General features: G+C 36.6%; 1 protein-coding gene across 1 annotated transcript in view; it reads left to right on the top strand.

Annotated features, from left to right (window-relative positions):
- The first annotated feature begins 1,666 nt into the window (after positions 1-1,666).
- GABRB3 (gamma-aminobutyric acid type A receptor subunit beta3) overlaps positions 1,667-27,803 on the top strand; it is a 67,351-nt gene continuing 41,214 nt past the window's right edge. The window contains exons 1-3 of the mRNA XM_036745980.1: positions 1,667-1,882; positions 17,496-17,578; positions 23,297-23,434. Of these exons, the coding sequence (XP_036601875.1) occupies positions 1,677-1,882; positions 17,496-17,578; positions 23,297-23,434 (427 nt within the window). The 5' untranslated portion in view covers positions 1,667-1,676. The remainder of the gene's footprint in view (positions 1,883-17,495; positions 17,579-23,296; positions 23,435-27,803) is intronic.

Here is a 27,803-nt window from a genome sequence, read left to right as displayed (position 1 = left end):
CTTTGCACACATAATTGGGGAAAATAATATATTAAATTTAAAAATATGTGTGATTGGTGAAACAATGGGATGGTTTCTATATTTTGTGTAAATTTTTATCTCACCTTGTCTTAATTTTTTTCTTACTCTATTAAAAAAAAATCTCAGTAGATGTTCTTGTACCTTTCTTTCTGAAGTACCCAAAAACCTTTTCTCTAAGAAGGACCCTTTTGACCGTACAGCTGAATTTGGATGCTTACAGGTACACACGCACACACACACACACACACACACACACACACACACACACACTCACACTCACACACACAGCCTTCTCAGGTCTTCCCTTGCCTTCAGCTCATCTCTTTTGATTTCCCACTTATAAGGATGTAACCCAACTTTGGAACAACAACACAGATGTGATATGGGAAGGCAGGAGGCATAGTAGCTATCAGAAAATGGGAGAAATAGGGACCATTAAAAGGAAAAATCTCAGAGTAATCCTGTGTTTGAGGAAAGGGCCTGTATTTACAGCTTCCAGAGAGGAGTGAAAAAGATGAAAGGTGTTTGAATTGAAGCAAGAGAGAAGTCAGATTATGTAAAAGTTTGTCTGACTTGGATGGTTTAATGCTATGTCTGCCCGAATGTAGGGGTAGGTCAAAAGGGACATTTTAAATTCATTCCCAGCTCTGTGACTTCATCATTACTTTCTTTGGTCTTTATGTTCATATTTTTATTTTTGAAATGGTTATGTGTTTAGTCAAATATTTATCTTAGTCAGATATAGGATTCATACACCTGGAACACATTTATTAAAAATTGACATTAAAGTAATAAGTGATAGTAGATTGCACCTACTATTATTTTTTGCTTTATCTAGTAAGATTTTTCTTTATTTTTTTATGGTTTCCTTTAACATTGTTTTGATATTTTATAATTATCTATAAGAATGGTGATGTTTTGCATCATCTTCCATCTCTTTTTTACATTTTAATTTAAAATTTTCAATTAAAAATCTATTTACTCTCCCATCTTGCCCCACCCCCAAGTTGAAAGGAAAAATGAAACGCTTGTAATGATTATGTATAATCAAGCAAAACAAATCCTCCCATTTGTCGTGTCCAATATCTATCTATCTATCTATCTACCCACATATAGGTCCCAAGTTGTACTTCTTTGTCAAGAGGTAGGTAGGCTGTTTCACCAAAGGTCCTCTGGCATAGCAGATGGTCATTGCATTAACTAGAATTCTTAAGACTTTGAAGTTTTCTTTTTTATTTATAATGTTGTTATACAAATTGTTCTCCTGGTTCTGTTCACTTTACTCTGCATCAATTCATACAAGTCTTCCCGAGTTTATCTAAAACTGTTCCTTCATATTCTCTTTTAGCACATTACTATTCCATTATATTCATATATCAAACTTTGTTCAGCCATTCCTCAATTGATGGACATCCTCTTAGTTTTCAGGTCTTTGCCATACTCAAAAGAACTGCTAGTAAACTTTTTTGTTCATTTGGGTCTTTGTCCCTCTTTTCTGATCTCTTTCCCACATTCATTTTAAATAACCATAATATATATTCACTGCCATGTCAATTAACCTTTAAAATAACTAAAAATTTAGACAAATATGCTCTTAACTAAAGACTAACTGAAGGTTTTTTTTTTCCTTTCTATTTCAGGATTATACCTTGACCATGTATTTTCAGCAGTACTGGAGAGATAAGCGGTTGGCCTATGCTGGGATCCCTCTGAACCTCACACTTGACAACCGAGTGGCTGATCAGCTGTGGGTCCCTGACACATATTTTCTAAATGACAAGAAATCATTTGTGCATGGAGTGACAGTGAAAAACCGAATGATCCGCCTTCACCCTGATGGAACTGTATTATATGGACTCAGGTCTGTCTGCCATTGATTAGGATGGTTTCCTTACACTGTTCTTGTTCCCTTAAACAAGGTTATCCTCAATGGGGGAGGTGAGGAGAAAGAGATTTTTCAGATAAATTATGAAACTTCCATTAAGCATATCTATTAAAATAGTTTTTACACAAATTTGAAACTTTGAATATGATAGTAACGACTATTAACAGTTACAGTGATTGAAAAACTGTTATCTTTTGGTTAATTTTATTCATTTGAATTACCCTATCATGAAAATCATAATCTTTCTGTCCTGAGTTTCCATAGCATAATTTCTAAAGTTTCTCATCAATTTTTTTGCAGTATTACTTCCAAAATTAATAGTTCCATCATTGGAAAAAAAACTGTAGTCTTCAATGTTGCCTCTAAAAGATTATTCTATGAATTCCTATGTGAATAGCCAGGTTATTGGCTTTTGTGTACAGATAAGTTTTATGTCATTTTCTTCTTTCTTCATGGTCTGTAAATCTGTCACAGGGCAAAAAAAAACTCCAAATAACCACTTATTTGGAGGAGAAGATGAGAGAGAGTAGAACCCAGATTTATTGTTTTATCAATGTATGGAACTCTCTGAAGAACTACTTTTATGAATGGAGTTCAGCAACTCTTCTGTATGTAAAGACTTAGTGAGTTGCCTGAGGGTGCTGAAAGGTTGTGTCTTGCTTATAAGCAGATAGATGGCATTTATCAGATTCAGTACTTGAATCTGAAATTGAAAGCCAGCTCTCTATGCCATGTTACCTTTCTAATCAGTCAATATTGCTTTCTGATACACATCTAGCACATTTTTAATGAACCTTTCCAGGCTTCTCTATTGATTGTTGTTTGAGATTAACTTTTCTTTTATAGATTTCCACAAAGGTGACTCGTTGATTTCTTTAAGTAAAAATCTCCCCTGAGGATTACTTGTAGTATATTCAAGTTTTATAAACAGACATATTTTGAGTTTTCTGTGAACATCACCTTTAAAGTTTATAACTTCAGAACCTTTGGGAAGTCACTCTAGAGTTAAGAATCAATATGGTCAATATGTGAAACTCTATGAATGTTTATTATTGTTATTAAATGTTAACTATGTATAGGTTATACATATGTTAACCTTACCTTTGGGGAGGAAAAGACACAATATGATTTCAGTATTTTTCCCTTGACTGCAATGCTAAGATGGCCACCTATTGGAATTTCCTTATATGGGGATATGTAGGAAATATAATCTGGGGTAATGAAGATATTAGTATTACATGATCTATGGTAGAAAGTGTACTGAACTTGGAGTCAGTAACCATGGGTTCAGATCCTGACTCTGACATTTACTACCTGTAGGATCTTTGCTGGGTCATTTAACTAGCACTTAGCACAGGGCCTGGCAAATAGAAGTCATTTAATAATAATATTTCTTATATGGATGTGTGTGGGGGGGGAGAATGAGAGAGAGAGAGAGAGAGAGAGAGAGAGAGAGAGAGAGAGAGAGAGAGAGAGAGAGAGAGATATGCTCTTTTGGAACTATGCACATGCTAAAAACCATCTGAGAGGTGAAACCAACTTACAGGCAGGTAGATGAAGTTTACATTGCTTTCATTGGTAGTTAGCCTAAATGAAACTATGGTACGACCAAATGCTTGCTAAATTCTTAGAATGGAGTAGAGCCTTTGTAATTTGGTTTTCTAGATGAGGCATCAATTCATTGTTTCTGGGTTTTTTGATAGAAATTTCATTTTAATGTTAAACCAGCTAAAAAGCAAAGCTGGCCAGAACTAATCCCAATTTAGCTTATGAACAGACTTATTGTTTCTCTTAAGTTGTGAACATCTGTTCAGATACTGATTAAATGTTATTCTTTCCTAAGCTAGAGTGGCCATTCTTCAAAAACTGCTGTTAAGTACACTACAAGCAGTTTCACCTTCCCTTTAGATAGCAAAATTGTACTCCACCCCCAAGACTGTACTGGAGCATGTGGCTTATCGGCCCAGGCTGGTTCTTGGATTAATCTTTAATAAGAAAGTCCCGACTTTGGAGGCTCCTATTTACATAATAAGTGTGAGTTGGATGCCAGACTGTGCCAGGAAGTCTGTAACAGTGTCTGCAGAATGATCCATTTGTTCATGAAGAGGGCTAAAGGGAGCTATCTAAACCAATATGGATCACTGGTATGAATGACTATCAGTCAGAAATGCCCCTCAACAGGATACCTCGAATATGTCATCTGAGTAAGCAAGGTGGTGGCCGACTGCTTCATGTAGAGGTACCTGGGAAGTGTGGTGTAGAAACCATAGGATGCAGTGGCTTAATGGAGAAGTGACCAAATCAGATCTGAAATCAAGGGTAAAAAGAAGTGATGACAATATACTGGGTTAATGTACCAAAGAAGTTCAATCTGTGAGAAAAATTGGAATAAGTGGTACAGAGAGTTGAGGTTAAATGGTGTTAAGATGTTCAATGAAAGTGCCAAAGAAGTTCCAACCCCTAGGAGGCAAAGGAAGCAAACGAAATACAGGAGATAATGGAGTTAAGCCCACCTAATTTGGTACTTAATGCTTCTTTCTGAAATGAATGAGTTGAGCTGCTCCTATGACCAACCTTGGGTTTTCTCATTCTCTTAGCCCTGGTCCTTCTGCAGGGGTGTGCCTGCACAGCTGCAAGCACTGTTGTTACTTTCTGTGTTATAGCTATATGGATCTATCATCCCTTTATTTTTAAAAATAGATCTTTGGATAGTATTGTTCTCCATGTGTGAGTATCCTTGAGAAGAGGATTTCTCAACCACTATGGATATGAAAATTGTAACTATTGCAAGTAGTCACAAATTAGATTATGATTTACAGAATTGATCAATTGATCAATCAATAAATTTATTAAATATACATTAGATATATTAAATATATAATTTTAACATATAAATTTGTGAAACACTTACTATTTGCCAGGTACTATGCTAAGCATTGGGGATATAAAAAGAGACAAAGCAGTCCCCTCCTTCAAGGAGCTTACAAACAAAAGGAGGAGACAACGTGTAAACAAATATGTATTAACAAGTTAATATACAGAATAAATAGAAGACAGTTAATGAAAGGAAGGCACTAAAATTAAGAGGAGTTGGGGAAGAATCCATCTGTATACAGAACTCTGTCTCTTTGCTTCCCAAGTTTTACATCAGTTTCACACAATAGTAATACCCTAGAAACTCACATTTCTATAGCACTTTGCCATTACTAAGCACTTTATTTACATTATCTCACTTCCATAATAATACTGCAGCAGTTTATTCTATCTGACTAAACTGTAAGTCCAGTGTGGAACAGTAGACATCATTCTTGACTCAAAAGCAGTTGACTCAATTTTGATTCTCAATTAAAGAATGGATATTGAAAAGTGAAGAGAGGAATGGGAAAAGCTAGGGATAAGAAGAAAGGACATGAGTTCATTTCAAAGAGTCAAAAAAAGGTGTTATTTTAGGAGATTCTAGGGGAGTTTTGAGATTATATTGCCATGAGAGAAAAGAAACTATATATATATATATACATATATATATATATGTGTGTATATATATACATGTATATATGTATGTATGTGTGTATATATATATACATGTGTATATGTATGTATGTGTGTATATATATGTATGTATACACACACATATAAAACAATCAAGCATCCAGCAGCTTTGGGCTTGGACAGAGGGGAAAGGTCAAGGACTAGTGGTCACTGGAAAAGCAGTTATAATTAGAATAACTTATAGTATTATAAACATATGCTAGCATGAACATCTATAAGTAATTACCAAAGCATCATTCATAATCACTTAGGGAATGTTATGTACATAGGATAGCTAGAGTTCAGAAAAAATATTTAAGAAAGTCCTTGTAATTCTTATGGAAAAGATGAAGATATAATTAGATTAATCAATTAATAAGCTTTTATCAAGCATTTACTATGTTTCAGGAACTATGCTAAGTGTTGTGGATACAATTTTTTAACACCACTGCCCTGAAGGAGTTGGGATTCTAAGTTAAATATTTATGTACATAAATAGCTACTTAGAATACACACAGGATAGATGGAAGTGACTTTATCAGGAGTGTAACTAGTAGCTGGGTGACTGGGAAAGGACACTTGCAGAAGGTGGCACTTTGGGTAACTCTTTTTTTTAATTTTTTTTTGAGGGGGGAAGGCAGGGCAGTTGGGGTTAAGTGACTTGCCCAAGGTCACACAGCTATTAAGTGTGTCAAGTGCCTAAGACCGGATTTGAACTCAGGTCCTTCTGACTCCAGGGACAGTGCGCTACTCACTGCGCCACCTAACTGCCCCACTTGGGGTAACTCTTGAAAGAAGTTAGGGATTCTAAAATGTGAAGGTGATAAGGGAAAGCTCTAGCTAAAAAAAGAACAACCATACATAGAGACCTGAAATGGAGAATTGTATGTGAAGAACAGCAAGACGTGCATTATATCTAAATTATAGAAGGTGGGAGAGGAGTAATATGTTAAAAGACTGATTAAGTGGACAACAGTTTGTAAAGAGCTTTAAATGCTAAAGAAAAGTCTTTCTATTTAGTCCTAAAGGAAACAGGTTCCTGTTGGAATTTATTGAGGTGGAGGTGGGGTATGTAAAATAGTATTGAAGAAAATTATTTTAATGTCTTAAGCATGAGTTGGAGTGAGGAGAGACCTGAAATAGAGATTTCACTTAGAAATATGTCCTTACCCAAACAAGAAGTGTTAGAGACCTGAAACAGGTTTGTGTCTGCTTGAATAGAGAGAAAGGGTCATATTTGAGAGATGCTGTAGAGAAAGAGATGACAAGATTTGGCTTCTGGTGATACATGTGGGCTGAATGAGAATGGGGACTAAATGTTGACACAAAACTTGTGAACCTGATGACTAAAAGGATGGTTGTGCCCTTACAAATAATAAGGAAGCTAGGGAGAAGGGGTATGTTTTGGGGAAAAAGATAATGATTTGTTTTGGATATGTTTGGGTTAATGTGTTGCAGTGTCCAATTCAAAATATCCAAGAGAGTTAGTTGGTGATGTAGGAGAGGAGCACAGAAAATAGACTGGGGTGGATGTATATATATAAATCTGGAATTTATCAGCATAGATATGGTCATTGAATTCATAGGCTGTGATCACCAAGTGAAAGAGAAAAAAGAGGAAGAGAGCCCAGGACAGGGTCTTGGAAGGCACCCGCTGTGAATGGGTGAGAGAAGGATGAATATTAGCAAAAGAGACCAAAGAAGAGCAGTCAGACAGAACAATCAGATAGCAGGAAAAGGACCAACAGGATGCAGGGCGGGGGGGGGGGAGGAGAGAAGGGAAGGGAAAAAAGATAGTTACATGATAACTTTATTATACATTTACAAGCAATAGCAAGTTGTAGGTAGTAGATTTGCAGTTTCGTGTGCAATCATCTCTATTATTCTACTATGATATGGAATGTTTGTTTTATTTCATAAATGACAATAAAATAAAATATTTTAAAAATAAAAAAAATAATAATAAATGACCAACCAGAGAGAAGAGACTATCCAGGAGGAGAAAGTAGTCAGTAGAGGCAAATACTTTAGAGGGCTGAAGAAGGATAAGCTTGAGAAAAGAGCACTAGGTTTGGCATTGGTATTTGCCATTGATCATTGGTAGCAGTCAGGTAGATTAGGAAGGGATTGGCTGACTTGTGCAGAATTTGACATCGATGTATCAAGTTCAACCTGAAATGATGTCACTAGTGCAATATGTAATTGCCCTTGTGCTAATTAATATTTTTATAAGTAATTTGTATAAAGTCATACTTAGGAGAATTGCACATAGCACAAAAGTGGAAAAGACATCTGGAATGTTGAACAACAGGTCGAGCTCAATACAAAGATCCCTAAAGGCTAGAATCATGGGTCAAAGCCAAAAGGAGCCATTCATTAAGAGAAAAGACAAGGTTTTGCATTTGGGTTCAAAAATTCAACCTTACAATTAAATAACGGGAAAGACATGGCTAAACAATAATTCATACAAATAGCATCTGTCTGGTTTAGAATCTTCCAAGTTCAACAACAGGTAAACAGCAGTGACACAGCAGTCAAAAAAGTTAATTTGGAGTAATCCTGCATCAATGGAAGTGTAATGTCCAAAATGAGGGAGGTGGTGGTCTGGCTGGACTCTGCCCTAATTAACCCACATCCAAATGATCATGTTCAGTTCTTGGTGATTTATTGTTAGAGGGAATTATAAGCTAGATAGTGATCAAAGGATAATCTAAATGGTGAGGGTTCTAGAGACCATACTATATAAGACTGGGATGAAAGAAGTAGGAATATTTAGCATGAAGAAGATATAAAGAAGATATTATTGCTTTCTTCAAGTGTCAAAAATAACAATGATAAGAATAGTTGGCATTTAGATGGTACTTTAAAGTTTACTAAGTACTTTACATATCCCATTTCATTGATCCTCACAATAACCATGTAAACTAAGTGCTATTTTTATCCCCATTTTACTGATAAGAAAACAGTCTGGGAGAGGTTAGCTTGCATGCAATCTCATGTTACCCTTATCACAGTCTAGTTTCCATTGTGTTTATTTGTCTACATGTAATTTTCTCCCTCCCTCTCATTAGAGTGTAGCCTCGTTGAAGGCAGGGACTGTATTATTTTTTCACCTCTGTATCCCTAGGGTTTAGCAATAATATGCACTTAACATTTTTTTTACTCAAACTAGAACACTGAGGTGCCAATGAAATGACTCAAGAAGTCATGCATAGGCTTAGTGGAAAAGCCACATGGCCAGCATGTGGCTGAGGAAGGATTTGAACTCAGTTCCTTCTGACTCCACATGCAGGGTTTTATCTACTATGCCACCTAACTAACTGGGAGGAAGAAAGATTAAACTTATTCTTTTCAGCCCCAAGAAGAGAACTAGAAGCAGTGAGGGCAGAACTAGTTGCAGAAACTCAGATTGGTTCCATGTATAGCAAACCCTCCTACCAATTAGAGATGGGCTGCCTTTGGAAGGTGTGGGCTTCTCTTCACTTGAGGTATTAGAACAGGGCCTGTGTGACCACTTGATGGGACTGTTGTCAGGACAGTTTCTCCTGAGGCATTGATTAAAGCAGATGACTACTGAGAGCCACTATGATTCTGAGAGTCTGTGCATACATTTAAGATAATTAGTATTAGTAAATTTTTGATTCACCTCTAAATTCTGCATACTTGGTTCTGCTGCTCAGGTTTCTCAGCCGTCCATAGTTGTGCCCCATTTTGTGACTTTTCAAGACATTTATTTACCTTGTCTCTGATTTTCTTAATCCAAATCAATCCATTAAGACTGTGGCATTAAAATCAGAGATAGGGACAACTAAGCCATACATAAGAATCCCAGAAGACCGAACATTGACAGTATTAAAAAGTAATATTATCTATCTGTTATTGTATGGAATGTTTCCCAATTACAGTTTAATCTGCTTCTGGTCACCCAGGAGTGATGCAGGCCTATGGGCACAGTATGTTTGATGCCTCTGCCTTAAGGAATCTAAAGTTTCCATTTTTCCTTATGGGTCCTGCCCAGCAGAACTCTATTGCAGGAGGCAGCATTTCTCTGGTGATGGATCAGTTGTGTCCTGGGACATTGCTAGGGAACCATTCAGCATTTAATGTGAAAGTGATCTCTTATGATTCAAATTTTCTTAGATAGTTTTACCTGGATCACGTTTGCAATTATCACACTCTTGCTTCCATCAAACTTATTTTTGTTCACATCATTTTCTTCCACCTCTTCATTAGACTGTAAGCTAACTGATGATTGAGGCAGTATTTTTTTTCTCCTGTGCATCCCCAGTATCCAGCACACAGTAGATGTGCGATTTTTTAAAAATTGAACCAGAGTACCAAAGTATCACTGAAATAACTGAAGAAGTCGTGCATGGAGTTGGTAGAAGAGATAGAATTGGCACAGTGATAGCTCCATTTGGGTCTTTATGCAACTTTGATGTCCACTATCCCTGCAAAAATGAAGCCAACCATCCACAAAAAAATTACTGAGCTGAACTTCATTCCAAGTTCCATGCTTCAGCCTAACATTGTGTGAATGTATATCGTGTTTCTAAGACAAGGACATTGATAATAGCTTTCATGTAGGTATTGATAATAAACAGCAGGTGATTTGTGGCTGTGGATCTAGTTTCCCTGGTACAGGATGGTACATTACCTCACACTTGTTCTAGCTAATTGATAACTTGTAGCATTCTGATGATAAGGCCAAATGATCGATTAGTTCTGACCTAGGACCCTAGATTGTTAGACTGCAAGGAACCCAGGAGATGATCTGGTCTAGAAATTCAGTGACTTGCTGAAAGTCATACAAATAGTCAGTTGTGCAGCTGGGACTAGAAGCTCCTGATTTCTAATCAAGCATTCTTTCTACCATACCATACAACTACTTAGATGTACACATGAATGTGCAAGTTATTATTATAAAATATATTTTGAAATCTCTTTTAGGCTTTTGAAATTAATCTTATAGACTAGAGGGCTAGGAACTTGATCTAATATGACCATAGGGATAGAGATAGGACTTGTGATTTCATTGACATTAGGAAATCTTGTATCTAGATAGTCCATTTAATAAAACAGGTCAGCACTTTCTCTGCAACCTATACTTTTTCAAGAGCTACCTAGATCAGTGTTGTCAGATTCACTGACCACTAAACCTGCAAGCTGCATATTGACTTAGAAAGCCACATATTAACATTATCTATGTTCTATTGTATTTTGATTTTGTTAAATGCTTCCCAATTATATTTTCATCTGGATAAGGCCACAGTGAGGCGTATTGCAGGCTAATGGCCCAACAGGCTGCATGTTTGACAACTCTGACCTAGATAGATCACTTAGAGACTAAGTTATTGGTATGTATCAGAGGTTGGTCTTATACTCAGGTCCTCTTGACTCCAAGGTTAGTTCTCTAGCTACAACACCATGCTATCTTGAGTATGGATCCATAGAATAATTAACAGATAATGTTAGGCTATTCTACAAGCCTATTTCACTAGGTAGGTGATGGGGAATATAGTAATAACAGTAACTCTTATTCATATAGTGCTTTAATGTTTCTAGATTGTGTTTCCCATAATTCTGTAAATTAGTTGATATAAGTATTTTTCTCTGGTGGAATGTAAACTCCTGAAGACAGGCATTGTATTTTTTTTAAATTTTTCTTCCAGAATGCCTAGCACAGTGCTTAGAACTTAATGGACACTTAATAAATGCTTGTTTATTAGAATTGAGCAACACACCAGAATGGTTCATTTTTACTGGTACAATATTGATTTTTGCCTTGTATATGAATATTGATGAAGATGTCCCAAGATTAATCTACAACCCCCTAATTCTACTTCCTTAGAATAAATACCTAAAGTAACTTTTCTCACTATGGTTAGTGAACTTCACAGCCTACTACATCTTTGGAATTGTTCTTTTGGGGGTTGAGTTTAAATCTAGGCAGTGGTGCTACATTGCTTTTGCTTTGGTCCTAGGGGTGGCCTAAATGATATCAAGTGAGTTACCTTAGTTAGTTTTAGTGTGTATATGTGTATGTGTGTGTATGTGTGTAGTATATGTATATTATATGCATGTTATATGTATATTACATGTATGTGTGTATGTATATGTACGTGTATATATGTATGTATACACGTGTGTGTATAGAGAGAGAAAGAGAGAGCAGGGCCCTGCCCCCACTGGCACACCCCAGGGATCCTCCACAAAGCCTAGGAGGGTGTGGTCCCACTGGAGGGGAGGGGAAGGTCTCCAGCACAGTCCATTTACATTAAGCAAGAACTAGCTGTATACACACAAGCATACACACACACACACACACACACACACACACACACACAGCGTGTATCTACTTATATATCTATTGTGTCTTGTGCTTTGTAAATCAGTATAGTTCTTCTTGTTAGTCATTTTTTCCATTGTCAATCATCGAGCCAGTGTGCTAATATAAGAATACTACAGCTCAGCATGTGTCCGTTGCTGGTTTACTCTCAGCTACCTTGACAAAGTCATCTCCTTTGGTCAGTTACATGTATGTGTGTGTGTATGTATGTGTATATATATATATATATACATACATATATATACACATACATACATACATACACACACATATATAAATATATACATACATTTTTCATATACCTAATATTTTCCTTCAAATCTACCAGATTGACTTAATAGTCAGCATGTTCCCCATGGTTCCTTCAACTTGAATAATAAATACTTGGTTTAGAACACTCTGCAATATGAACCATTTGGCTTCAGGCCCTCGGCTCCAGCATCGTTTCTCCTGGGCAGTTGGCACACAGTGCTGACAAGTACTAGAAACCTCTTAGACCAGGATTTGGCATTTGGGGAAGCAGTAACAAAGATGATTTTGTTACTATTTTGGTGATGAAAACATGACTAGAGGTTATTTTCGTTTACCCTTTCTGATGGTTTCATTTGCTATATTTTTATGCCATGACCACTGGCAAATCCATTGCTCAAAAAGTTCCTGAAGAGGTACTATTGTATAGTGGATATAGTGCTGGAGTTAGAGTCAGAAAGACCTTGGGTCCAATCCCACCTCAGATACCCATAGTGACTATGGACCTCAGTTTACTCATTTGTAAAATAAGGGAATTTGACTTGATCACCTCTGAAGTATCAATTCTAAATTTGTGAGATACCTCTTCAAGGCTTTGGGGAGACCCAGAGTCTGAATGAAGTCACATAGCTTGTTCTCCTTGTTGAAAATTAAGGAAGAATGACTGCAGAATTCTGCAAGACCAGGCCAGGCATGGTAGAACATACTCATTGTCCTGGGATTGGGGAAGTTGAGGCTTCTGGATAGCTTTAGCTTGTAATTCCTGAGCTATGGTGTGTTAAGGTAATAAGGTGCCTGAAGAATGTCCAGGACCAATACGATGAGCCCTGGGGGGTGAGTTTTGTGTGTGTGTGTGTGTGGCCATGTTCCCTAAGAAGTGGTGACCTAGCACAGGTGGGAAACAGAAAGGCTGAAGCCCCTTTGCTGATCAGCAGTGGATTTGGGAATATGAGTAGCTGCTATTCTTCCATTCTGGCTGAGATAGAGAAATCAAGTTAAAAAAATAACTTTATAAGACCTCAGAAAATATTACAATTCTATACCATACCCACCTGTTCTATTTAAAATTTGTAGGAGGTAGCCACTTCCTGAAGATGTTAGGACAGTAGGATCTAGCGATGGGTGGGACTTCAGAGATCATTTAGTTCAACTCCTTCACTTCAGGAACTAAGAATCTGGGGACCAGAGAAGTTAAGTGATAAGCCCAGGTCACAACAGCTAATTCATGGCAAAGAATGTTAAAGGTTTAGTGCAAAAATGTCTCTGGTTGGCCTGGGTTTAAATAGAAAAAATGAGCAAACAGTTTTGTCAAAGGAAAACTGGCATCTGGTCAATTGCCTCTTTTTTATCTCTCCAAAGATAGCAGGACCCTTCTCATTGCCAGAGAAGTGAAGATATGATTTCTTTATAGGCCACAGTTGACTCAAAGATGCTTTTTTGGATGCTAACGAAAAAGGAGACTAGACTAGACAGATATGAGTCTATCTCATGCTTACTGCCACACTCTAGTAGGGCTGCCAATGGCCAGAAGAGCAGGTGGCAAGCAGAAGATAAAGAAGCCTGGAGCCCCATATCTTGTAGATAGCTTCTAAATAAGTAAAATCTTTCTGTAGCCACAAAAATTGATTTCTTAATATATTCCAAAAAAGTTTGACAGGAAAAGAGCAAGGAACTTTTACTTTGCAGTTGTTTGAGACATATTTTTTTCCTGCTATCACTTCTCTATCTTTTTTGGGGGTGGGCAGGTGAGGGGACAGTTGCGGGGGAGTGCAGTTAAGACCCATGACTTCATGTGTGTGGTAAAATCCTTTCTACAGATATCATTAGAAATTAATTTGCAACTAAGATAAGTTGCTTAGGGCATGAAAAGCTTAAATAACTTACCCATGGTCTCATAGTTAGCAATATTCGGAAGTGAAACTTGAACTCAGCTTCTCCTGACTCCAAGACAGGTCCTATTGTGCACTAAACAACCATGGCTCTCTTTCCCTTCTGAAAATGACTTTTTAAAAAATCACTTAGATTGCATGCTGTCTTGGGATGGAGGGAGGAGAGAGAAGGGAAGAAAATTTGGAACTCAAAAGCTTATGGAGCTGAATGTTGTAAATTAAAAATAAATTAAAAAATCACTCTTTTTGAGCTAATACAGAGACAATTTTCCCCTAACTAAAGCATTAAGTATGAAAAAACCCACAAAAATCAGATTATGAAAACCATAATAACAAAACATGAATTTCAGATATGACCATAGATAAACAAATTTACTTATGTAGTCAATTAATCAACAAATATTCCTTAAATTACTATTATGTACCACTCCTCTGGCAAGTGCTAGGGTTACAAAGACAAAAATGAAATATTTCCTTCCCTCAAGAAGCTTACTCACTTAGTTCCCACCTCCACATATGTTTAAAAGATAGCTTAATGTAGGAGAGTGTGTGTGTGTGTGTGTGTGTGTGTGTGTGTGTGTGTGTGTGTTTAGTGATCTCATTTTTCATCCCTTAGAAGTAAAGTTTCTAGAGCCTAAGGTAAACTTTGAAAGGAAAGGAAATCCTAAATGTGAATGTAGATTCTAAGTTCTTTACAAATCATCTCTCTTCCCCTATTCGTCTGTCAGAAACACACATACAACCACATAATTTCAAGACCTACCTTAAGTCTTTGGCTAAGACAAGCTTTTCCCAAAATGTGGGAAATCACTAAAGAAGAAAAAGAGTTTAAAGCCATCAAGATTCCAACTGACTTTGTTACTCTCCTTTACTATATGGAAATGAGATATTTAGAGATTAATAAAGGTCATTGAGAGTCATTATAATCCTGAGACTCAGATACTCACCTACGTAGTTCTTTCCCAGTTGTAGAGTATAAAAGATCAGGGGAAAATGTATACATATGATTAAAGCACATTTTTATTTGGATTTACATCAGTATTCATTAAAGGAATCTTTTAGAGATGTTACATTCTTATTCTGTCCAGAATTTGCTAGACTTGAATGAGATGAAAATCATCTATGTGACTGTAATAAGCCAAATAGCAATTTATTGATTTTGGATTATGCAGCTAAAAGTATGTTACTGAATGAAAATGGGGGATGTCATGCCACTTACATAATAGCTTAATATCACTTTGAGCATTGTATATTACAGGACATAAGTCAACTTGGTATTATATCTGTAGAGAAAAACTCAAGGTTTCAGCTACATTTTTTTTGAATAGTTGTATTGTCTCCCACTGCTACTTGAAAAAAACAGCAACCTATGGCTTGCAGAGATTCCCCAAATCTTCTGTTTTTCTAATGGGTATGGATGGGTGGATATGACTTTATCCTCAATTCCTGTTTCTCATTTTAGGTACTATACTTTATGAAGGATATGGATGATATAGAGTTCATCCAGAAGAAAGAAGCTAGTAAATGACTAAGGACTGTGCTATTAAAGTTCAGCTGAAGGAGTGGGGCATATTTATTTGGAATGGAAGACTTGGGAATACTGGGATAAATTTAAGTTTTCAAAATATTGTAATAAATTTAAATTTTCAAGTATTCAAAGAACTGTAATGTATAAAAAGGCTTATTCTGCCTGTCCCCAGAGGGTAGGATCAACGGGTGGAAGATGCAGAGGGGCAGATTTTGACTAGAAACACTTGCTAACAATTATAACTAGTTTCCAATTATTATGAATAATGAATCAATCCCCTGAAAAGGTAGCATTATTCAAACTCACATAGCATTATTTCCATTGGGATGGAAAGGCTGATTTCCACATCAGATTGGTAGGCCATTGTATGGTTCACTCTTTTAGGTTTCGGATAATGATAATGCTAATAATGAAATACAGTATGGTGAGAGGAGTATAGAGGCCGACAGATTAAAAAAAAACTGGGGTTCAAGTGCTATCTTAGACACATACTAGATGGGTAACAGTGGGCAAGTCACTTAGCTTCTCATTTCTCCAGGCAAATTTCTAAAGCTGTAAGTTTGAGAAGAAAGGTCAGTCGGCATTTGTGGAAGGCATCTCCACACCAAGTATTCTCTAAAAGATGACATCATAGATCCAGACAAAATACTTCTTTATATAGTATTTTTAAGTTTGCAAATTTTTTTTTCTCTTACAACAAATCTGTGAAGTAGATAATTAAAGTATTACGTTCCCATTTTAAAGATGAGGAAACTGAGGATCAGAAAGGTTAAGAGACATATATTTGATCATATGGTTGATTATGTATGGGAACAATATGTGTATGAGACAAAGAAAACTGGAAAGGGATTGGTTTTAAATGCATTCAAAAGTAAACATGCTCACAACCATTAGTCAGTTAATGAGTTTAAGGGTATTAGCATCCAAATTAGGTCAATTGAGTTGCAAATTTTGAATTAGCTAAACTCTGACAGATGGGGCAAATAGGAGAATCACCTAAAATCATTTCAGAAAATAAATGTCCCATGACAGATAGCCATGCTAAAACACCTGTATTAAATGGTGAACACCAATAACTTCTTAGTTTTAGTGTATGCCCATTCAGCTCTCCTGCCACTGATCCAGACAAGCAGGGACAAAATACAAACATGAATGACAAATTTCTTTTTAGAACATGATAGATGACATGGTGTTAAAAAGCTTTGAAACATTTAAGTAGCATTAGAGTCCAGATGTGACTGGTGAGCAGCTGGTCAATGAAATTTATTGATACAATTATCACAAAAATTGATAATTTAGTACATAATTTGTTTGTTTATAAAATGGATCCATTGTAGAGAATTTTGACTAAAAGAATTACAAAACGACTAGAAGTCCACTAATAATGGAAATCTAATATCATATAGTGAATGAGTATCTTGCCCCCAAATACAAAGTCTTTTATTTGTTGTTGAGTTATTTCAGTTGTGTCTGGCTCTCTATAACCTTGGGGCTTTCTTGGCAGAGATATTGTAATGGTTTGTCATTTCCTTCTTCAGCTCATTTTATAGATAAGGAAACTAAGTCAAACAGGGTTAAGTGACTTGCCCAAAGTCACACAGCTAGTAAGTGTCCAAGGCAGATTTGAACTTGAGTCCTCCTAACTCCAGACTGAATGCTTTATCCACTATGCTGTCCTATAATGTGAAGTCAGAAAACCTATTAGATGAGGTAGGGAAGAGGAATAAGAGGTAAGGACTTTGTTTAAAAAAAACTTTTTAGATCAGAAAATTCAAATTAAGGGATTTATAGCAATATACTCACATTAATAAAAATGCCAAATTTCTATATTAGTTTGATTATCTTAATTCTCACCAGCTTTTCTTTTTAAGTTAGTTTGAATTTCTAATCTGTTTTATTGCTATAGTTTAGAACATTATATTTCTGTGGAAGATGTTTCCTCCATGAAGTGTCGCTTTTGCTTTTCTCTAAATAGGTTTCACTACTAATAGAAAGATGCTATTGACCCTGGCAGTAATATTTTCCTTCTCCCTTCTTGTGTTATAGAATTACAACAACAGCCGCATGTATGATGGACCTGAGAAGATATCCCCTTGATGAACAGAACTGCACTCTGGAAATTGAAAGCTGTGTGTACATATCTGTGTTCCCTTTAGATTTCTTAAGTGGTTCAGGGCAGTTTCCCTTAGTGCTACCATACTAATTATTTTCCATTCACAGACAGATATGGTTAAGGTCTCAAAGGACCGGAGAAGGCTTTAATTTCTCTTGTGGCTATTTCTGGGGGGTAGGAAAATGAGGTTGAGAGGTGGTATTAAGCAGTTCTCTATTCGGATCTGATTAGGCAGACTATTTGCTTCTCTGAAACATAAGAAAGCTAATGCTCCCCATCTTAATCCATTCAGTTTGATAAGAGCAAACAAAGCAATTTACTTAGAAAATGCTCTAACACCCATGAGCTGCTGTGCTTTGGGTACTCCTGGGATTTAGATGGAAAAACTCAACTTTAAAAAAAATATATGGTTTCTGTAGCATAGTGATGTAGTTTAACTTGAGCATCATTCAGAAATTTTATAATTTATTGTGTGGAGTGCCTCTGTAAGAGGGACAATAGCTGCATTCATTGCAGTAACAGAAAAAGAAATGGACCCTCTGCTCTGTGTATCCAGAGACTGTTGATCAGCATTATGTAATGCCATTTTCCCCTTGAGTAATTCATAGATAAGGCTACTAATTTGTTCAAATTGATTTAGACTTGGAAATATTAATTCTTAGTTGAGGTAAGAAGGGATGTGGTTTTACACTATAACTTACTGTGTACCAGATGAGTGGCAAAGCTGCATTTTTATATAAAACTGTATTTTTATATGGGAGAATAATTCTTTGACTCTTATAGATACTATGGTAATACAGTATTTTAATTTAAAATAAAAATTGCTTTCCTGTGTGATCTTGAGAAAGTAACTTAACATCTCTGCTTAGGTTGTTTTGTTTTGTTTCCCTGTAAAGTGGGAGAGTTTATACCAGGTGGCCACTAAGGTCCCTTCCTGATCTAAATCTAGGATCCTAAAGTCGACCCCAAGGTTATAGGACCTACATTATAGGCCTATAAGATTCTAATCTTTATAGTGTGTCTGAACAGATTTGACACGTAGTAGTCAAAAGATTATAGAGTACAGAAATTAAGTGAAAAACTGCATTAAAAAGTATGGTGTCCACAAGGAAAGTGAAAATCTGACCATATTGCAAGAATATTAAGTTTATTTTAAGAATTATATTAGCAAACTGGAGTTTTGGGAGGAAAGTAACCAGAATGATAAGGCGTTTCAAAGCCACAGCATGGAACAATAACAGGAAGTTAGTTGCTTAGCTATTTTTTGGTCATGTCTGACTCTTCATGACCCATCTGGGGTTTTCTTGGCAGAAATATTGCAGTGGTTTGCCATTTCCTTCTCCAGCTCATTTTACAGATGAGGAAACTGAGGCCAACAGGATTAAGTGATTTGCTCAGGGTCACATGGCTAGTAAGTGTCTGAGACCATATTTGAACTCAAGAAGAGTTTTCCTGATGCCAGGCCCTGCACTCTATGCACCATGGCACCACCTAGCTGCCCTATCAGGAAGGACAACTTATATTTATGTAGTGTTTTACAATTTGCAACAATTTTCCTTTATTTTCTCCACTACTTTATCTCATTTAGAGATAGGTATAGAAATTAGACCTGTGATTTCATAACTACAGGGAAGTCTGTTTGTGAAAACTCCCCTGCTGTTGGAGTTTGGCACCTTTACCCCAAGTTAGAGCCTTAGAGAGCTGCCTGCAGGCTGCAACACTGAGTGGGGCCAAACCACATTAAAATGGAATTGGAGAATATTTAACAAAATAAATGAACACACAAGAGAACATAGATATTGTTAACGCATGGCTTTCTAAGTCAATGTGCTGCCTTCAAAGATCCTTAGGTATAGGTTTAGTAGCCCCTCTTTTCTTTGGGAGTTTGACAACCGCAACAGGTTAAGAGATTTGCCCAGGTTTCCACAGACCTTGTGCATCTGGGTGTGGGGGCAGAGGGTAAGCAATTGGAGGCAAGATTTAAACCTAGGTATTCTTGCTTCTGAAACCTAAACTCTATTCATTAGGCCACAATGCCTTTTCTCTTTTAAAACTCTACAAATAGCAAAACTGAGATTATCCCCATTTCAAAGATACACTAGATAGAGCTGTGAAATGATTTTCTCAGGACTACAAGTCTTGTACAAATTGAGGCATAATAGTCAAAAGATTACAGATTATAGGATAACCATGCTGGCAAATGAGAGAACTGGAACCAGGGTCCTCAGCTCAAGTCTTCCTGACTCAAAATTTGGTATTCTTTCCACTGAAAAGTGGAAAGAAATACTTAAAATTTTATAGATGTATAATACAGGAAAGGTATCTTCAGGAGGAGATGGTACTATCATCAGACATTTGAAGGGTTGCATGAAGGAAAATCTTTTACCCCCTCCCCCACAGTTGTAATAATAGCTAAGCTGTACCTGACTTTTCTGTTTGGGGGGGCGGAAAAGAGAGGAGGAGAAGGTCAGGGAGGAGCCAGAGGAGTGGAGGAACAAAGGGCAGGATACTGTTTGAACTGTGGAGCCAAGCCAGTCTGCCTAGACACTGCTTCTTTTAATTTACAATCATTGTGCTATTTAAAATAAGCCATTGCTATCCTTTTGTATGTCATTCTTCTTTCTGTTGTTTTGATTTTTCACCAATTTTTAGCAAAGTTCATTTTGACAATTCCAACTTTATCTGCCTAAAAGTAAGAGAAGGGCCCGGTTCCCAGTAGGGGCCAAGGGTGGTAGGAGTAGCAAGTGCCCTCCTTCCTTTGACAAGGTAGAAAAGCTGGGGAGAGGAGATGGGGAAGATGAGAAACGCAGGTGAAAATTCTAGTCCAGAAGAGATGGGATAACTCTGTCTTACTGATAGAAACTGAAAATACCCTTCTGTCAGTGGTTTTCCTTCACACTGAAGAGGGGGCACATTTTGCCTGTGTTGATCCATAGAGCTGAACTAAGACCAATGAAATATTGGTGAAAACAGTAATAAAAGTACATATTATATCTCTATAGCATTTTACTGCTAAATAACAGACATTATTGTATTTTATCCTCACAACCCATGATATAAACCTCAAATAGAAATAGGATCACTAATTCATACATATAGGCATCCCTACAGGCTGCATATTGACTTAGTTTTAAAATACTTTATGTTTTATTATATTTTTGTTTACTTTGTAAATATTTCCTAACTTCATTTTAACCTACTTCTGACAGCACTGTGCTCACAACAGCCCTGTTAGGAAGGCTGGGCACAATTATTAACCCCATTTTATAGGAGCAGAAAGTGAGGCTCAGTACGAAAAAGCAAATTGCAACAGTAAAATGACTAGTTTGTGGTAGAGTCAGAAGTGGTGACCAGGTTAGAGTTTAGTGGTCTTCCCATTATGGCAGCCAGCACCATATTCAAAACTATAAGAAGAGAGTTTATAGCTAAATATAAGGAAGGACATAATAACTCTTTATGTTGGACAAAAATGAAATAATCTACCTCCTGAAGGGGTGAGGTTAATAGAGGTGTTCAAGAAGAAGATTGATGACCTCTTTGTTGAGAGTATTATAGGAAAAAAAAAGACGTAATGGGTGGGGCCCTGGACAACATGATTCCTACTATTCCTGGCAACATGAAGATTTTAAGGTAATGCCATTTAGACCATGTTCTAGAACCTTTCTATAAAAATGATAAAAATAAGTACACACATAAACACACCTTATGGGAACATTTTAATAGCTAAAGTAGCCAGACACGCAATCACATGTTTTTAGTGAATAATGTTTGAGTTACACTCAGGAAGACCTGATTTCAAATCCTGCCTCAGATGCTTACCAGCTATTTTACTCTGGACAAGTAAATTTACCTCTTTGGGCCTCATTATTGTTACCTCTAAAATGAGACAATTGGTTTTAGTTTGAGGTGTTAACCTTTCGTGCATCTTTGACCTCTCTGGCATCATGATGAAGCCTATGGACACCTTTCAAGGGTAATATTTTTAGTTGAATAAAATAAAATATACAGGATTACAAAGAAACCCCAAAGATTAGTGAAAATAAAGATACTTTTTTTCACTTCAAATTCATAGACCTCCTGAGATCTACCCACAGTCTGTGAACTCGAGGTAAAGAATTTCACAGGCTGAAATATCTCTTCTCAATCTAAAACTATGATCTAATGATATATCAACTTACCCCCAACTCCTCTAGAGAAAAGTCATCATCAATTGTTTTTCTTTAATTTTATTTTTAATGTGGGCATCCTAACCAGTGACAGTCTCATAGTAATAAATTCAATTCAATCAGTCCTTTGTGCTAAGGTACAATTTCTTATCAGCTGTAATAGAATTAACCGAGTCCTTATTGATAGTTTAGCTTCATCCAAGTCACTTGGGAGATTCACGGGAAGTTAACATTAGGCATTCACTCTTATTGGTCCAATTTAGTAATTTCCCTTTTCTCAACCATAGAATATATTTACCAACTTGAGCAAGTAGGGAAAGATGCATTTCCCAACAGCCAGAATGTAGAACTTTAAATCAACCTTCAAGAATCAGTGCTTTAGTCTTTCCAATACAGCAGAAAAAAGTAATTATGCTTTAACTGTCTGATAATCCCAAGGTATTAAACATTGCATGGTAGGAAGTCAACGTTTCTTTAGCTTTTGAGCTTTTCAGAATGTTTTGAGATGTCTCCTGTCTAGAATTCTGCATACTTCAGTTCAATCTTCTTATTCACTGCTATTATTATTGAAGTCAGCAGTTCCAAACCTGGAGTCTGTGAACTTTAAAAAAAATTGATAACTATATTTCAATATAATTGGTCTCCATTGAAATCTCATGTATTTTTTCCTATGCATTAAAAAATTATTCTGACAAGGGGCCTATAAACTTCAAGAGATTGCCAAAAGGGTCTATGACACAAAAAAGGTTAAGAAGTCCTATTTTAATTCTATATCTCCTTGGGAAACCTCCATACAATTCCTACATCATTTCATCATCTGTCTCTGGAATGTGCTTAATTTCACAAGATTTAGCGCTGGCAAGGACCTTGGAGATATCTAGTCTAATCTCCTTATCTTACAATAAAGGAAAATAGGACCCAGAAACTGAATTAACTTAGCCATGGTCACATACAGTGAGGAATCAAACTGGAATTTACACTCAATTCCTGTGATTCTAAATCCAGTGCTTGCCCCATGATACCAAATTCTATTAGGGCACTCAGAGAAAACTCTCAGTCTATTTAATTGCTAATTGCCTCACCCTAGATTTAGTACAAAGCAGGTGAAAATGATAACTCAACAAATCCAAAAGAAAAATGTGCCATGTAAATGAATATCTATTTTAAAAATTAGTCTTGTGTATACACAAACTGCACGAACTCTTATTTAAAAGAAATGAATGGTTGAGGTGGTGCAGTTGAATGAGTGCTGGCCCTGGAGTTAGGAAGACCTGAGTTGAAATCTGGCCTTAGACACTAGCTGTGTGACCCTGGGTGAGTCACTTTACCTTGTTTGCCTCAGTTTCCCCATCTATGAAATGAGCTGGAGAAGGAAATGCCTAGCCACTCCAGTATCTTTGCCAAGAAAACCCCAAATGGGGTCCCAGAGTCAGACATGACTGAACAATAACAATGATAAATAGTATTGAATTTAAATAGTATTGCTAATAGCATTGAATTTTTTAAAAAAATATTATATTGGACTAAGACTTAATGCCTCTATTTTCCTGTTTCCTTCTTCTTGATAGATGGCTACACGACAGATGACATTGAGTTTTATTGGCGAGGTGGGGACAATGCTGTGACAGGTGTGGAAAGGATTGAGCTTCCCCAGTTCTCCATTGTAGAACACAGACTGGTCTCAAAGAATGTTGTCTTTGCCACAGGTGAGTTACCCCTACGTACACATACACCCTTTCTCTTTCAGGAAGGGTGATATTGTAGGTCCTGCTCCTGAATGGGAGAGTAATAAGGCTGATACTCACCTGCACTCAATTTTCAGTTATTGAGGGCATTCTCACACCACTTCAAGGAAGCTAGGTGGCTCATTGGGCCTGGAGTCAGGAAGAGCTGAGTTCAAAATCCAGACTGAAACACTTACTAACTGTATGACCCTAGGCAAGTCACTTAACCTCTATTTGCCTTAATCCAGGAGAGAAAGAAATGACAAATGACTCTAGTATCTTTGCCAAGAAAACCCCATGGACAGTATGGTCTATGAGGTCCCGATGGACAGTTCGAGGCAACTATGTGGCTTAGCAGATAGGGTGCCGAGCCTGGGCTTGAGAAGACTCATCTTCCTGAGTTCAAAAATGGCCTCAGACACTTATTAGCTGTGTGACCCTGGGCAAGTCACTTAATCCTGTTTGCCTCAGTCCCTCATCTGAAATATGAGCTGGAGAAGGAAATGGTAAACCACTCCAGCATTTTTGCCAAGAAAACATCAAATAGGGTCACAGAGTCAGACAGGACTGAAAAATGAGCCAACAACAACAAAAACCCACTGATTCACAATTACTTGCCTACCATTAACCCATAGAGCATGGGCATCTTTGGTTAAGCTGTTAATTAATGAAATATCAGTTAGTGCCCTTTCTCTTATTTCCAGTTTCAACAATATTTTTAGGTATGGTGATTTGTATTCTTATAACAGTTTTGAGATGTCAGTTCATTAAAGTAAAGGTGAAGCCAGACTTTTAAGGAAAGTTTCTGCAACTTTAAGAGACTTTGGGCATAATTGTGACATATACTGTCAGATTTGTTTGCTGCTATGGTGGTTTGTTTTGCTGAACTGCTTTTCTTTTTTATTCTTTTTTTAAATTATTAGTTAAAATATAGTCTCTAGGGGGCATTTGGAAATGAAGGTTAAATAAAAATAGATTTTTTTAAAAAGATTCTGAAAAATTGAGGCTAACATGTAATAGGCTTACTACTCCATTTCTTTCCTGACAAAGCAGTTTAAATAAGGAAATCAACTCTGCCTAGGTTATTTTTGACAATTGACATTCCTTTGTCCTTCTTCCTTGTCTCTCTGGACATCAGCTCCTGATCCCAGAAGTATTCAAGTTTTGGGTAATGTCCACACATTGACAGGCTGAGAAAAGCTTTGCATCAGTCAATTAATACTGTTTAAAGCATTAAGAGTAAGAAGAGAGCAAGGAGGGAAATAGGTTGCCCCTGTGTGATAAGTATGAGGAAAACACCGAAAGTTTATATTGTCAAATTCATGTAAGCAGAGATTGATCTGGTGTGTCCCAGTTGATTTATAGCCCATGATAGAACATAATTAAAATTGCAACTCTCGTGTCTTAGCTTAAGTAGAAGTTCTAACCATACTTGGCTCTAACATTTTTAATAAACATTTTTTTCATAGACAACAAAATTCCTTCATGGCTAACTAGAAAAAAATGTCAATTATTAAAATGTTGGTTTAATCTGTTTCATGACCCAAGATAGATCAGCATAAGGCCTGCTGAATGCACAAGGGGATTCTGGTTGTGAAATAGTCCCAACCCACTCCTGCCTCTGTCTGGAAAACTACAATCATTAGGTCATCAGGGTGTACTCAGGGAAGAATTCTCATAGTTTGTTCATGCAGTGTCATCAGAACTATTTTCTTAGGTGGTTGTAAACGATGTGAATTCTTTTAAAGGGTGGCTGTAACCAGGTGGGATTTCATATAACTCAAAAATAAATAATCCATTCTTCTTGTACCATTAGCTCCCACCTACTCTCTCTCCAGCTTTAAATATCTGTCATAGTGAAAGTAAATGTGGTGGGTATAGTGGACTGAATGTTGGACTTGGTGTCAGGAAGATGATTAAAAGTTGGCCTCAGATACTTTTTAAAAAAACCAAATCAGTGATTTCCTCAGGGGAGGGAGCCCCTTACATGAAAATTTCCTTTACCAGGTCAGCAGATAATATTAGAGAATTTCCTGGTTTACAGAGATGATAAGAGACACACTCTGGTCACATAGTCATCATGGTAGAGGCAGGGCTTGAAACCAGGTTTTTCTGGTTCCAAGGCTGGCTCTCTGTCCTCTATGCCTTGCTTCCTCTCCTTTAAATATGATTCCATAAAGTAAATAAATAAATAAAATGTGCTTATCTTATAATTGTATATGCAGAGAGATATACTTTACTATGCTATCAAAATCATTGATCCTTTCAATGTTGGGAAACATTCAGTAGGTATGATAATATATTATATCTATATAGTGCCTTATAATATACATTTTGCCTGCACAATTTAATTTGACTTAATTCAATTTAAGAAACATTTAAGAGTCTATTATGCACACTGTATTTTACTAATGACTAATGAGGTATTTAAAGTAATAAGTATTTATTTTCATAATATATCTGTGATCTCCATTTTTGTGCCTTCCACTAATTTTGACCAAAATCCATTCGTATGTTTTCACCCTTTACTATTGTTGTCTAGGGCCTTTAATAAATCCTTAGTGATTATCCTCCCAGCCTACTGGAAGACTTCTAAGCCCCTCAATACAGCATAGATAACAATGCAACACTTAAGCTTTCCATGTGTTATTCCTCATGCTTGTTACATGATAGACTTCATGGCTCTTCAGGTCATACAATTCCTTGATGATGATTTGACACCAGTGCTTGCATACAAGTCATCACTGGAATTATACTGCATTTATAGAGATATTAATGACTACAATCACAAGTATTCAGGTACCAGGGCTTGAATTTAAGTCTGACAAATTAGAGCAATTAATTTCCTAACCAATGTTGAAGGCAGTTGCTATTTAATTTCAATGCGTAGGAATAAGGCTAAAACCTTATTAATTTAGAATTTGTTGTAATTTATAATGGGCAAGGCAAAAATTGGTGTATCTTGCACTTTTCATAAAAACATAGTTTCCTAATTAAATAGCAGTACAAACAGGTTGGGAAGAATATATAACTCCCTGCAGGCATTCAAACCATTTATATGCTCATTACAACTCATTCTTCATTTATAGCAAGTTTTCTCAGAATGTTCTCAGCAGGATTTTCATCACAGGAGTGTAGCCTGTAGATCTAGAACCAGATGGGAACTTAGAGGTCATCTAATACAACTGCTTCATTTTATAGATGAGGAAACAAGCATGTTATGGTTAAATGACTTGCCCAAGATCAAAGAAGAGGTCAGATTCAGAAGCAATATTTAAACCAAAGTTCCCTGACTCCGGTACCAATGCACTTTCCGTCATAACAAAATATTTCCTTATTCAATCAACAGATGTCTAGAGAGGATCTATAACCCTTCATGAGGATGCTAACCCCTTCATGAGATGTATTCCCTCCCCTAGAGAGAGTTTGCAGTCTAAAAGCTAATTTTACACTTGTGTGAGCATATGCATACATGCAGGCACATTTAAGATAGATGCATTAGACACATTGCATAGATGTGTTAAAAACAATGAAAATCACACTTTAAAATAGTCATTCAATCATTTCTGTGATCCATCTAACCCTAATTGAACTGAATTAGTGAGGATAGGGCACATCAATCTGAATTAGAATAGAGCAAAATCTTGAGGTGAGTATCTAGAGAGGGATGAAAATAGAAGTGCAGAAAAAGAAAAGAGAAACCCAGAAAGAGGCCAATGATTCTGGAAGTGGAGCAGGAAGGAGGAGCAACTATATGAGAGAAGTCACATATTCCCTCTGACTCAGTTCCCTTCTAAAGTATATATATATATGTATATGTATATATACCTTTGCAGTGATTCTAGGGTCAGCAAAAGCTCTGAATGCAGGAAGCTCTTTAGATTGTATATCAGTAAACCCTGAGCACTGAATTCTCTATGAATGGCTACAAATATAATTCTACTGCCGAGTGATTATTATTAACTCTTTGCTAGAATAATACCTTTTCTTGGAAACAAATCTGTTTATCTATCGATCAATCTATCCATCTATCTGTCTGTCTCTATATATGTCTGACCTTGTACAGAACTCTGCACAACATAGATGCTTAAGAAATATTTGACAAGTTAATTTGAATTGCCAATCAAAAAGAATAATAATTAAAATTACTAGTTAGATCATGGTTGCTGTTCTTCATTCTTGAAGAGGAGCAAAATAACATCACTATGCTAGAGTCAAGTTACAGTGTGTCTGACTGTGAATGATCAGACCAATATGAGCTTGGAATGCTCTATCACAGGTCGGGCACAAGTAGTCCACATGGACATTTGGGGTGGATCCTCTAAATTTGCACATCTCACTTTTCTTTTGA

Source organism: Trichosurus vulpecula, chromosome 2 (assembly GCF_011100635.1).
Source record: "Trichosurus vulpecula isolate mTriVul1 chromosome 2, mTriVul1.pri, whole genome shotgun sequence".
Classification (NCBI taxonomy): Eukaryota; Metazoa; Chordata; class Mammalia; order Diprotodontia; family Phalangeridae; genus Trichosurus; species Trichosurus vulpecula.
Note: the sequence above shows the minus strand (reverse complement) of the source record. Positions and strands in the feature narration are given on the sequence as shown.